The sequence below is a fragment of the Pipistrellus hanaki genome, assembly GCF_964339955.1.
Source record: "Pipistrellus hanaki genome assembly, chromosome: 5".
Taxonomy (NCBI): domain Eukaryota; kingdom Metazoa; phylum Chordata; class Mammalia; order Chiroptera; family Vespertilionidae; genus Pipistrellus; species Pipistrellus hanaki.
Window position 1 is genome coordinate 766,729 of NC_140507.1, and position 12,175 is coordinate 778,903.

The 12,175-nt window shown below is 59.8% G+C and overlaps 2 protein-coding genes across 4 annotated transcripts in view; one reads left to right on the forward strand and one right to left on the reverse strand.

Annotated features, from left to right (window-relative positions):
• NUDT1 (nudix hydrolase 1) overlaps positions 1 to 12,175 on the forward strand; it is a gene marked incomplete at its 3' end in the record, with an annotated part of 283,181 nt that overhangs the window by 256,750 nt on the left and 14,256 nt on the right. The window lies entirely within an intron of this gene.
• The window catches only part of MAD1L1 (mitotic arrest deficient 1 like 1), a 111,601-nt gene that overhangs the window by 95,890 nt on the left and 3,536 nt on the right, over positions 1 to 12,175 (reverse strand). For all 3 annotated transcript variants that reach the window (XM_084886254.1, XM_084886253.1, XM_084886252.1), the window contains exons 3-9: positions 10,434 to 10,574; positions 8,206 to 8,385; positions 5,328 to 5,452; positions 4,165 to 4,246; positions 2,527 to 2,657; positions 2,200 to 2,314; positions 53 to 114 (exon numbers count right to left, since the gene is read on the reverse strand). In XM_084886254.1, the coding sequence (XP_084742380.1) occupies positions 53 to 114; positions 2,200 to 2,314; positions 2,527 to 2,657; positions 4,165 to 4,246; positions 5,328 to 5,452; positions 8,206 to 8,385; positions 10,434 to 10,574 (836 nt within the window). The remainder of the gene's footprint in view (positions 1 to 52; positions 115 to 2,199; positions 2,315 to 2,526; positions 2,658 to 4,164; positions 4,247 to 5,327; positions 5,453 to 8,205; positions 8,386 to 10,433; positions 10,575 to 12,175) is intronic.

Sequence of the window (12,175 nt, forward strand, 5' to 3'; positions counted from 1 at the left end):
AGGCGTTAGCTACACCGAGAAGGAGACACCGGCGCCAGGCCCCTCCGCCTACCTGATGCTCAAGCCCGTGCTCTGGTCCAGTCGCTCCCAGCTCTGCAGCTTTGCCAGCAGCCTCTGCAAAGACACGGAGGGTAGAACCCAGAGCACCATGCCCCCACCATCTCCTCTGCAAGGGCTTCCCAGCCCTCCTGCTCTCCCTTCACCCCACGCCCACCTATGTCTCCCCCCACCGAGCGCCCACTGATTTCCACACCAACCGCCACCCCACGAAGCCGACAGCGATGCTGAGGCTGCCTCCCTCCTCAGAGCAGGGTGGGACGTCCGCCCGAGGCCGCAGCGCTGGGGCTGCCCTGCCTCAGCAACCGTCAGCGGGACTCAGAGTTCAGTAAGTCTGGGAGCTTTTGCAGACCAACGTGATTCCTAAGCTGGTCACTGGATGTGGCGGCGAGTGATGTAATAAACACCCAATGGCCCTGGCAGAGGAGAGGTCCCACCCCCGCTCCAGAGGGCCCTGCCCTTGGCCGAGCTAAACCAGAAGCGCGCCACCCCTGCTCCAAAGCAGACGGCTGCTTCCCAATCACTGACTCCACTGCATGCTTCACTCGCTCCCTCCTGGTCCCACACGCCTGTCGGAGCCAGTGGTGAGAGGAGGGGGGTCGGGGGACGGCCTGCTGGTGGTCCTGCAGTTGGCTGAGCCCACAAGCCCTGCTGCCTCACTCCATCTTCCAGGGGCTCTCAGGACCCCCAGCCACAGGGCAGACGAACTAAGCCCTAGAACCAAACCCCTCCCCCTGACATCGCCAGGCCCCACGGCCCCACAGCAGGAGGGAGCCAGCCCCGAGAACAGGAGGTGGTGGTGGCACCTCCCATGCCCAGCACCCCCACAGGCTGGCTTGCCCTGTGTTTCACCCAGCTGCTCCTCACAAATGGAACCAACGTGAGGGCGGACCCAGGCCTCTGACCTGCCACCTGCACCTGGAGCCAAGCCCAGGGCTCTGAGTGCATTCCCTCCTCCACTCAGGTATCCCGAGCCCCTACTGGTGCCAGGTGTGGCTTAGCTAGCACTTTCAGCCCCACAGCCAACACAGTTATTCCTCATCATACAGGTGAACAGAGAGGTTAAGTAACTTGCCCAGGGTCACACAGCTAGCAAGCTTGCATGGCAGGTTTAAACTAGGCGTGCGATTCTAGAGCCAAAATCTTAACCAATTTCAAAATAAACTCTGTCCAGAGAAGAAACTGCTCAGCTCCAGAGCTGTCTTTTCAGGCCAAGTGCCTACAAGAGCCAGCACCTGAGAGGCGCTCTGCCCAGCCCCCGGGACGCCTCCGGCTGGCCCGGCCCCTGTGGGCCCAGCAGGACTCAGTGGTCTGGGACTCTGAGGGGAGAGCACCGCACCATTCTCACCCTCTGGAGCCTGGGCAGTGGTGGCACCGTTTGTGCTGCAAACCAGAGCGGTGGGCGACAGAGTGCCGCCACGGGAAGCAGGCGGGACACAACGACCCGGGCCAGGAGCCGGAGGCCTAAGTTTTGCTCCAAACTCATGAGCACTAGACAACACAGAGTTTCTGGGAACCTCAGTCCCACAGGACTGGCACGTTTTCAGCACCGACAACTTCCATTGTCTCACAAACGCCGCCTGTGATCCCGGCAGCGGACACAGGGAGAATACTCAGCACAGGTGCCTGCAGTTCCTTCCACATCTCACACGCCGACAACCTTCCTTTCAGACACCATCTGTGTCAGGGTTCCCGTTACTCCGGTGGCTCAGACCTGCACAGATGGACGACCTCAGAGCCAGTAGTTCACTAGTCTGAGCCCAGGCCTCACCGGGCTACAATCCAGGTGGCAGGAGGAGGCCCTCAGGAAAGAATCCACTCCTCCTTTTCCAGCTCCCAGAGGCGCCTGCAGTCCTTGGCTCATGGCCACTTCCTCCATCTGCAGTGCCACCAGCAGTGGGCAGGTGAATCCTGACAATCGCGCCAACCTCCTCAGCCTCCTCTGGCCCACACAAGTCCCTGTGGCCACACTGGCCAGCTGGCCAGCACCCTTAGTCCCCTCTACCACCTATGAGAACAGACTCGCCATTCTGGGGGTCAGGATAGGGCCGTCTTAGAACCAGCGCCTGACCACCACACCAGCACAGCAGCCAGACTCCCCCAGCAGCCAGGCCTCCCCCAGGAAGTAGCTCAGGCCCTTACCTCCTTCTCCAGCTCCAGGTCAACCAAGTTTTCCTGCATCTTCTCCTGACGGCTCAGCTTCCGCTGCAGCCCCTCCACTTCTTCCCTGAGCAGCCCGTTGGTCTCTCGCATCTCCCTGAGGGGCAGAGGTAAAGTCACTCACACGCCATGTGGCCTGGGGACGAGCCCAGGAGCCCAGGAGCCCAGGAGCACTGGGCTGCACACCGGTACCCCTGAGAACTAACCCATGGAGGCTACCACCCACCACCTACACCTGTCCCACCCTGCACCCGCCCCCCCCCCCCCCCCCCGGCCTGCGCCCGCCCCCACGGCCTGCACCTGACTCACCGCAGGTAGGCATTTTCCTCCTTCAGCTGCTTCAGCTCCCGCTCCATCTTGGGCAACCGCACCAGCTCAGATTTCATGTTCTTCACAATCGCAGAATCCTGCTCCTGCAGGAACAGCTTCTGCTCCAAATCCTGGTTGAGGCAGGGACAGAGGGAGAACGTCACGGACCATACTGCCCCAGGTCTTCAGCGACCTCCGTGACCCAGTCCCCTTCTCCGGAAAGCCTCCCTGCCTGCCCGGCCTGCCTCTGTGCGGGGGCTCCGCGTTCACCCCGGGAAGTGCCTACAGTTCACCCCAGGCCAGTGCCACGCTGCCGTGCTGGGCTGTGCTGCCCTCCGAGGCAGGAGCCTAAGACACGTCAGGCCCAAGGACACTCAGCAAAGCCCTGAACACACACCAATAGAACCACCACTCCCCGTGCGGCCTGCCCGCTGCTCTGACACGGCTAACACCGCGTCCTTCCACGGAGGACGCCCTCCTCACATCGCTAGTCCCTCAGGACACACGGAGACAGCCGGCACATGAGGGACAAGTCACAACACAGCTACAAGTCTGAGACCAGGACCACATCAGTCAGCCATCCAGCAAACACCAACACGCACGGGGCCTCTCTGCATTTCTTTTGGTTCTCGTGGGCCTTATCTGCAGCAAATCCTACATAATAAAAGGCTAATATGCAAATGAGCGAATGGTGGAATGGCCAGTCACTATGATGTGCACTGACTACCAGGGGGCACTCAACACAGGAGCTGCCCCCTGGTGGTCAGCGCACTCCCAGAGGGGAGCACCGCTCAGCCAGAAGCCGGGCTCAGGGCTGGCGAGCACAGTGGCAGTGGTGGGAGTCTCTCCGGCCTCCGGACAATGCTAAGGATGTCCGCCTGATGGCTCAGTGGGCCTAAGCTATCAGTCAAACATCCCCCAGGGCTCCCAAACTGCGAGAGGGCGCAGGCCAGACTGAGGGGACGCCCCCCCTTAGTGCATGAATTTCGCACACCGGGTCTCTAGTAAAAATATATTTTTTTAAAAAAGAGAGAGGTAGTGGGGATGTATGAAGTGGAGAGGGTGGGGAGAAGGCTGGGAGGAGAGACAGGTAAGCACAGTAGCCACAGAGAACAGCCTGTGAAAGACCAGACAGAGCAGGGAGGCGAGGAGCTGATGGAGCGGAACAGCCGGGGAGGGAGCAGACAGGACGGAGCAGGGAGGCAGCGGGAGGCAGCCCAGGGGGCGGGGCACAAAGGGTGGATGTCACTCTCGAGGCGGCAGCGGCCTCCCTGGGGCTGCCGTCACTGTCTGCCTGGCAGGGCCCTCCCTCAGTGAAGCAGCACAGCCGAACGTCAGAGCCTGGCGCCTGCCCCGTGACGGATCCCTTCCCGCTCACACCACCTGACTATCCCATGTTCCCTTCCTTCCTGTGTCCCATCCTGGGAGTGAGCGTGTCTCTTCCCTGTGGATCCCTGCCAGCTAGCACAGCCTGGCACACGAGAAGACGGTCATTGTGAATGGCACCGGGGCGCAGCAGCCACTGTCCCCTATGCCATGAGCACAGCCCAGAGCAGAAACACCTCCGGGCGGAAAAGGGGCTGAACCACCACTGGGTCACCTACGACATGGTCCAGGGACTGAAACGGAGCAGCTCACCTTGATTTTCTGCTCCTGCTCCGCCCTGGCTTCCTGGCCAGCCTGGAGTTCCTGGATCTTCTGATTAGCTTCCTGCCATTTTCTGTGAAGAGAAAAGTAGATCACATGCAGAATATGGTATGTAATGGCAGGACAGAGTGGAGTGTCCCAGACCCATACTGTCCCAGGTCTTCAACAGTCCCCTTACCCTAAAGCTCTTTAGTGCAGACACATGTACGCACACTCACACGCATGCACGCACACATACTTGTATGCACATGCACTCACACACATCCACATACATACATGCACACATATACTGCCCACACGCCCCTCAGGGACAGCCCGAGTCTGGATGCTAATCCCTGCCAGTGCCTCGGGGACCTGTCTCCTTAGGACAGGCTCGGTGGGGAGCCCAGACCACCAGCCAGATCCCTTCCGCTGCAGCATGCCGTTCTCCAGCCCCCAGCTGCTCACACGGCAGCTCTGGCTGCTGGCCCTGGCACAGCCACCATGGGGACCCACTCCTGGCGGATCGTGACTCCGCCAAGTGGCCACAACTCTCCTCGGCAACATCTGCGAAGACAAAGGCCAAATTCTTCAGGAGTCTCAGGCCTCTGACCCCAACTCCTCCAGTGAGTTTTCCCTCTCCTGCCTTTGCTCAGAAAGCCGTCTGCTGGGAATGTCCTTTACCACCCACCTCCCACCGGCTGCAGATGTCCACCGTGACCAGGAGGTCAGGGTTCAATTACAGGTCAGGGCATGTGCCCGGGTTATGGGCTCGATCCCCAGTGGGGGGCGTGCAGGAGGCAGTCCACCAATGATTCTCTCTCATCATTGATGTTTCTCTCTCTCTCTCCCTTTCCCTTCCTCTCTGGAAAAAAAACAAACAAAAACGAGCTCCAATGCAACATCTTCTCCAAAGTTCCCTCCGTGGCTACTCCCTCCTCATCCTCAGGACACTGGAAATGACACTCTGTTCTGACACTGTATGTGGCCCTGGCCTCGGGAGGCCTCAGGGTCTGTCCCCAGGAGCCTTGGGGCTCTGGGACCCACACCACCCGTGGAGGCTGGCTGCACCGTAGGGGGTGCAGGGCAAGCCTGTATCGTCCACACATTTCACGTCGGGCACCCGGCTCAGCCCTGCCCACAGCGGCAGGGGCGCAAGCACCACACGCACTCACCTGAGCTGCAGCTCCAGCTGCTCCTGCAGCTCCTGCTTCTCGGACTCCAGGCCCTTCAGCTGCATCTCCTGGTTCATCACGGTCCACTGAAGCTCCGAGACCCTGCCCTTCAACTCGCTGATGGTCTGAGCGGGAGAGCACAGCATCCCCTGAGGCCACCGCACTCGGGTGCCAGCAGCCTCCCGCAGAGAAGAGGTTCAAGGCCCTCACCCCACTCCCGAGGCAGGGACAGAGCCACCTGCTCCTTCAGAGGAGTGACCAGAAGCCCCAGAGCACCCACCAAGCCAACCGTGAGTCTCCCAGGAGCCCACAGGAGAGGCTGGGTCACATGGCAACAGCCTCAGGAGCAAGGACTGCTGCCCGCCATGACAGGCCCCAGCCTCACACCCCCATGACAGCCCTTCCCACGAAGCATCCACACACCACATCCCATCACCTCACACCCTCCCCAGTCCCTGGTGTGCTCTGCACAGCCCTCCCTGCACACCCTGCCCCCTCCCCCTGCCTGGAGCTCCTTCCTAACCCAGCGAGCCATCACCCACTGTGCTGAAGAAGCCACTGGGAGCCACAGCCAGGAGCCCCCAAGACACCGGACATGGGGGACTGAGGCTGTCCTCAGAATGACACCACAAACGTCACACAGAATGGGGGGCTGCCAGAATGCCGTGGCGACTGGAGTGCTGCCAGGCCTGGGAGCCAGCCATCAACACGAGGGGTCCTACAAGAGGGCAAGAGAAGGAGCTGACAGCTCAGCACAGAGGGCGACACCCGGCAGTCCCTGGGGCACCCTGCAGACAAGGAGGCCCCCGCACGCGTTCACCAGGCACCGGGACCACTCAGAGGATCAGCAGCACCTCCCCCAGCCCATCCGGAGGCTGACGGGGCGACACAGCCCGGCGACCCCGCTCCACTGATCGGCATGGTTTGCTGTTACAACAGCGTCTACCGGTCTGGAAGCCACATAGAACGAAGGGACTAAAAATACGCTCAACAAGGAACAGTGAACAGGCATGGCACCGTGTGGGCACCAGGGTCAGACAGGTGTGTGGGCGAGCCGGGTGGGTGCTGTGGGTGAGCCAGGCCATCAGGAGGTGCTGGAGAGCGGCGAGCACAGGACCCAGGGCACCGAGACAAGACAGGGCAGTGGCTGGGACTGGGAAGGCTCCTCGGAGGAGGCGAAGAGTAAGAGAAGCGACCTGCGTGGTCCTGCGTCCCAACTGGCCACGCCCCTTCCCACGTGGGCCCCATGTGGCATCCACTTCGCACCTTCTGTGGTAAGGGTCTCCCCCTCTTGCCCGTCCCTGAGGGCGTGCAGGACTTGCCTCCCTGGAGACCCCCACACCTGCCTCCAGAACCCAGCAGGAGGGGAGGCGAGGACAGGGAAGCACAGCAAGGGCGGGCGGAGACCCTTCCTGAGGCGGATCCCCTCCCCCTCTCCTGCCAACATCCGTGTCAGAAGACAGATGTGCACACATCCTTAACATGTTCTCCAGGGTGGCCAGGGCTAGAACAGCCCGGGCTTCCAAAGCTGCCACGGAGACAGAGCACTCGTGTTCCATGCCACCTCCCTGCCTCCCTCCCTCCCCCCACCCCCAGCGTTTCCTCTCCTTCCTCGCAGCCTGTGATCCTGAGCAGCACAGCGAAGGGACCGGAAAGGTCAGAGGAGTCCAATTTCCACCAGCATCAACGCTTGGGCTGTTTCTAAAATGGAGACAGCCTTCACTTGATGGAGATGAAAGGACACTACAGTTCACTGGTGCTCTGGTTTCAAAGGTGCTCTCAGATGCCGAGAGAGAGAGAGACAGAGAGAGAGAGAGAGAGACTCAGACACACACACACGATAATACACACACACATGCAGACATGCAGAGACACACACACAGACACACACACACACACTGACAATCAAAGAAATACAAACCCAGAGGCAACTACCTACACCTTCTGGGGGAAAACAAAATGAAACATACCAGTGTACCAGTTAATAATGCCAATTTTTTTCAATAGATGGAGTTACACATATGTTGATATACATGAGTGGCCAGATTATTATAATCTCCAAATGCATAATAATCTGGCCACTCAGTGTACATCCTATATAATAAAAGGCTAATATGCAAATTGTCCCCTCGACCAGCAGGCAGGCCAGCCAACCACCCATGTCCCCTGCCCCTGGCCAGGCTGGCCGGACCCCACTCATGCAGATGACCACTTGTTCCGATTGATGGCACATACACTTTCTGAGCAGCATTTCAAAACATACAAAGAAGTGGAAAATTGGGTCTCTGAATGATTTGTCTCAAAAACAAGAAAAGTTCTATTGGGACGGTACCCACACATTACCTGAAAGATGGGAAATGTGTAGCTAGCAATGGACATTACTTTGAATAAAGCATTTTTGGTGCTTTATTCTTGAAATTATGTTTTCTTTGATTAAAAAATCCGTATTATTAACCGGTACACCTGATACACAAGAGTTTCCAGAAAACCACACCCCCATGCCAGGTGAGACCAGCGGAACGAGAACCCGAGGCCCAGGGGGCACGGGGCGGCACAGGGCGGCACGAGCGCAGGGACCACTGCGCCTGGGGCCCTCAACCCCCTGCGAGGAGTGACTCCAATGAAACATTCAAGGGCAGCAAACGGTGGCAGGCACGCAGCTCTCTGCCTCACATGTGTCCGTGTACATGGTGTGTGTAAAAAGCCGAAGCATCTGAAACCGACAAGAAACAGTCCCACCGACCACTAGTCATCGTGACTGCAGACTGAAAGGTGCTTACCGAGTCGCTGACAAGCACAGAACGGAAAGCCGGCGGCTCTGCTGTGACGACAAAGGGAAGAACTAGAGCACAGAACTGAAGCCCCAAACGGCCCTCACCTCGCCGGCCTCGGCCAGGCCGTCCTCCTTTTCCCGCAGCCGCTTGTTGGCGGCGTCCAAGCTCTGCTTGCACTGCCGGTTGTGCTCCAGCTGCTCCTTCATCTTCTCCTCCGCCTCCGCCTCCCGGTCCTGGAGCTGCCGAATCCGGGTCAGGAGCTCCTGGTTGCGGTCCACCTCACGCTGCCACGGGGAGGACCTGGTCAGCACGGTCAGGGCAGGGAGGCCCCACCGCCTCCCTCAGGCCAGGCCCCGGCCCAGAGAGCACCCGGCAGGAGCCCGGAAAAAGCTGAGTGCAGGGCTCTGGCCCAGGGACCCCGGGGGCTCTCAGGTGTGTCACCCAGGGTCACCGTCCAGAAGCCCATCTGCAGGGAGGAGAGGAAGGTGAAACCCCACTCTCAGACTTGAGCTGGGAAAGAAGCCCCGGGCTCTGGCAGCCCAGCGTTCACTGACTGCACACAGGCCACCGTTACAACAGCTGGCATGTGCCACGGGCAGGACAGGCGGCCTGCGGCAGGAGCAGCTGACCCAGGGCCGCTCTCCCACCAGGGCACCTTGTCTCCCGCAAACCTGCCAAGCCACCTGTATTGACCTCAGGGCAGCGTGGCCTGCGCAGATGAGGAGTGTGCGGAACCAAGACTCCTCCCTCTGATGATCCCTGGGGTCGTAAAGGCTGACCCGGCCACGGAGGCGGTTCCTTTCAGCCTAAGAAGCCAAGGGACCAGAAAGCAGGACTAGAAGGTGGAGGAGCCTGGTTACAGGGAGCAGACACCGTGGCCTCGGACCTCTGGCCAGACAGCTGAGCTGCAGGAGCTCCTCCAGAGACCGCCAGGTACTCCAGGCTGCCTTCCGAGGAGGCCCTGCGTCAAAGGCACCTGCCCCGTCAGCAGCAAGGTGCTCTGGCTGCACCCCACAGGCAGGCCCTCAGACACCAGCATCTCACCATCTAAAAGCTATTTCCAGGCGGGAGGGCTGAGATTCCCACCCACCTGTCCCCGCCCCAACCCCCCTCCAATCCTCCACACACACACACACACTGCCAGCGACAGTCCTGAAAAACTACTGTTGATGCCCAAGCCTCAAAGGAGCAATTTAAAAGCCACGGACTCCGATACCCCAGGTCACCTCAGCCCACCTGCGGCTGGAAGGGAAGCCTCTCGGGAGCTGTGCTCAGTGTGGGCCCCAGGATGAAGCTCAGTCAGCCCTGTCCTTGGATTTCTCCAAGACGTTTGGTGACCCCGAAGCCACCCCTCATTTGTTCAAGTGGTTCCCGAGCACCTTAAAGTGCCACAGCCGGTTCTGGACACCGGGGGTCCGGGGCAGTCAGGACAGGCCCTGTGCTCACGGGACTCGGGGCCCAGAGAAATGCCAGCTCCACATCCCAGTCCACTGAGAGCCAAGCAGTGCCTCCACGCCCGCAGCGCCCACAGTCCATGGCCCTGTGCCACCTTCCTACCCCAATACTTGCAAGATTCCCACAGCCTCTCCCTCCTGCTTCCCACTGGTTCCCCAAGATGGCCCCTCCTAGGACAACTGAACTTTACGTCCGTCCCACCCACAGAGCAGCACCGGGGTCAGTGCTAAAGCCAAGGCCGAGGCGCCCCAGTCACAGGCCACATCTCTGGGCTACTGAGCCCACGGCAGCGCACCACAGCCAGGACCTGGCCACCGGGTTCAAACGTGTCCAGTCACAGCACATCCTCACAGACCCCAGCCATTTTTAAAGGGACAAGGAAGGCGCACAGATGTGCCAGGTATGCAGGAGCGGAGCAGACGCCCACCCTCAGGAAAGCACAGAGCCAGGATGCGCTGCCTGGTGCTCAGCGGCATTTCCACTCCACACAGCGCTCCCTGAAAAGCCCTGCAAGAGCTGTTATCCGAGCCAAGGAAGCACCGGGGAGGACCTGGCGCCTCCGGGTAAGGGAGCTCTGCTTTCCCAGCCTGCCATGGGTGAGCCCCGAGACTGGGGCTCCTGCTCTGAGGCCCTATAACTATTTAAGCAAGACCCAGCCTGGGCCCATGCAACCTGGCGGCTTTCTAAGCCTGTGACCCCATGCCACCTGGTCTTTCTGCCGGATCTTCGTCCCAGTCCTTCCAGAGGGAGGGGGCCAGGAGGCCCGCGGGGAGGACTGCCCGCAGCACCGGCATCTGCACGCCCCGCCAGGAGGGGATCACGGCTGATACCAGGGCCTCTAGTTCCCCTGGTCTCAGGAGCTGGCCACCTCACTCACCTCATAGCTCCGGGCGCTGGTGCTGGCCGCTCGCTCCAGCTCCACACGAGCCCTCTTGTGGCTCAGCTGCATCTGCATCTTCTCCCGCTCCACCTGGATGATGTGAGACTTGGACCGGATCTGCTCCGCTCGCTCCTCCAGCTGGCCAGGTCATGCCAAAGGAAAGAAAGTCCTCAGCAGCCGCTGCGTCCAACAGGCCAGTGGCTCACGCAACACTCACTCCTGGGGCACCTACTCCCAACACGGCCCACACCCAGCCCCGGGGAAGAAGGGAGACGCCGGATCCCGAGTTGGGTGACGGGCAAAGATGATGAGAGATGAAGAGGGAGGTATGTTTAAAGTGACAGTGTGTGGGCTCCTTTCCAAAAAGTGGGCAGCCTGGCTGGTGTGGCTCAGTAGTTGAGCATTAACCTATGGACTAGGTCACAGTTCGATTCCTGGTCAGGGCATATGCCCGGCTTTCAGACTCAATCCAGGAGGCAACCAATCAATGATTCTCTCTCATAATGATGTTTCCATTTATCTCTCCTTCTCCCTTCTCTGAAATCAATAAAAATGTTTTGTTTTGTTTTAATTTTTAAAAAGAGAGTATATTAAGAAAAGAGTCTCCCGGTGCCGTGTAACAAGTTACCACACTAGCAGGGTAAAACACCAGTCACGTGACTATCCATCAGTCCTGCAGGTCAGAACAGGCACACAGCTGACCACGCAGTCAGTAGGGCTGTGTGTTCATCTGGACTCGGGACCCACTTCCGCACGCACGTGGCTGTGGCACTGTCACCATGGGAGGCCGCCCACAGGTCCTGCCGCACGGCCTCTCCAGCTCCCACCAGGGAGTCGCCCACGGGGATCGCTCTCCTGCTCGGCACCTCTGGGCTCGGTCTCATCGCTCAGCCACACTGCACAGGCTCACTGGGTCCACTGACCGGAGATCTTAATCACATTTGCAAGTCTCCCTGCCACAACCCTGCTTAGTGTTGGATCAGATGGGCCCACCAAGGGCCACCTTAGAAGTCTGCCTCCCACAGATGGCAGGTCACAGAGGTGAGTTCAAGCCTTGAAGGGACTCAGAAGACACACCCAATGGTTTCAAAGAATCACCCCCTCTAAGGGCCTCTTCTCCAGGCGGGCTGCCCCTGACCACTCCAGAACGGCCTGCAGTCCAGCACACAGCGCCTCCTGGACACTCAATAGCCATGCGGAGTCGTGGGTGCCCCCGGTCAGAATCGCCCTCTGACACGCACTCTCAGGGACTCACATGCACGTTAGAACTGGAGAAGCACTGGGCTAGAGCAAGTGGTTCTTATTTCAACCAGGGACACTGGACACTGTCCAGAGACAGTGCTGACTGCCACCGGGGAGGCGGTAATGTGTGTGCTACGGGCACCTAGTGGGCAGAGGCCAGAGATGTTTAGCAACAGGAAAGTCCAGCAAAACAAAAACTATCCAGCCCGAAGTGTCCGAGTGCCAAGGGTGAGAAATGTGGGCAAAGGGGATTTCCGCCCCCTCACACACACCCCACCCGCATTGGTGGGGGCCCAAGTCCACACTCCTTCACCCTGTTTCTCTCACTGCACTGCCCACCTGCTGGCATATGGGGTTCCTAAATCCACCCTCCATCAAACTGTGTCGGCAGGCAGCCCAGCTTCTCCACAGATGCAGCACACAGCGACGGGGGCACCACCCACAGGGACCAGGAGTCCAGAGACATGGCTCCAGGGCCTCCTCTTCCTGGAATGTGG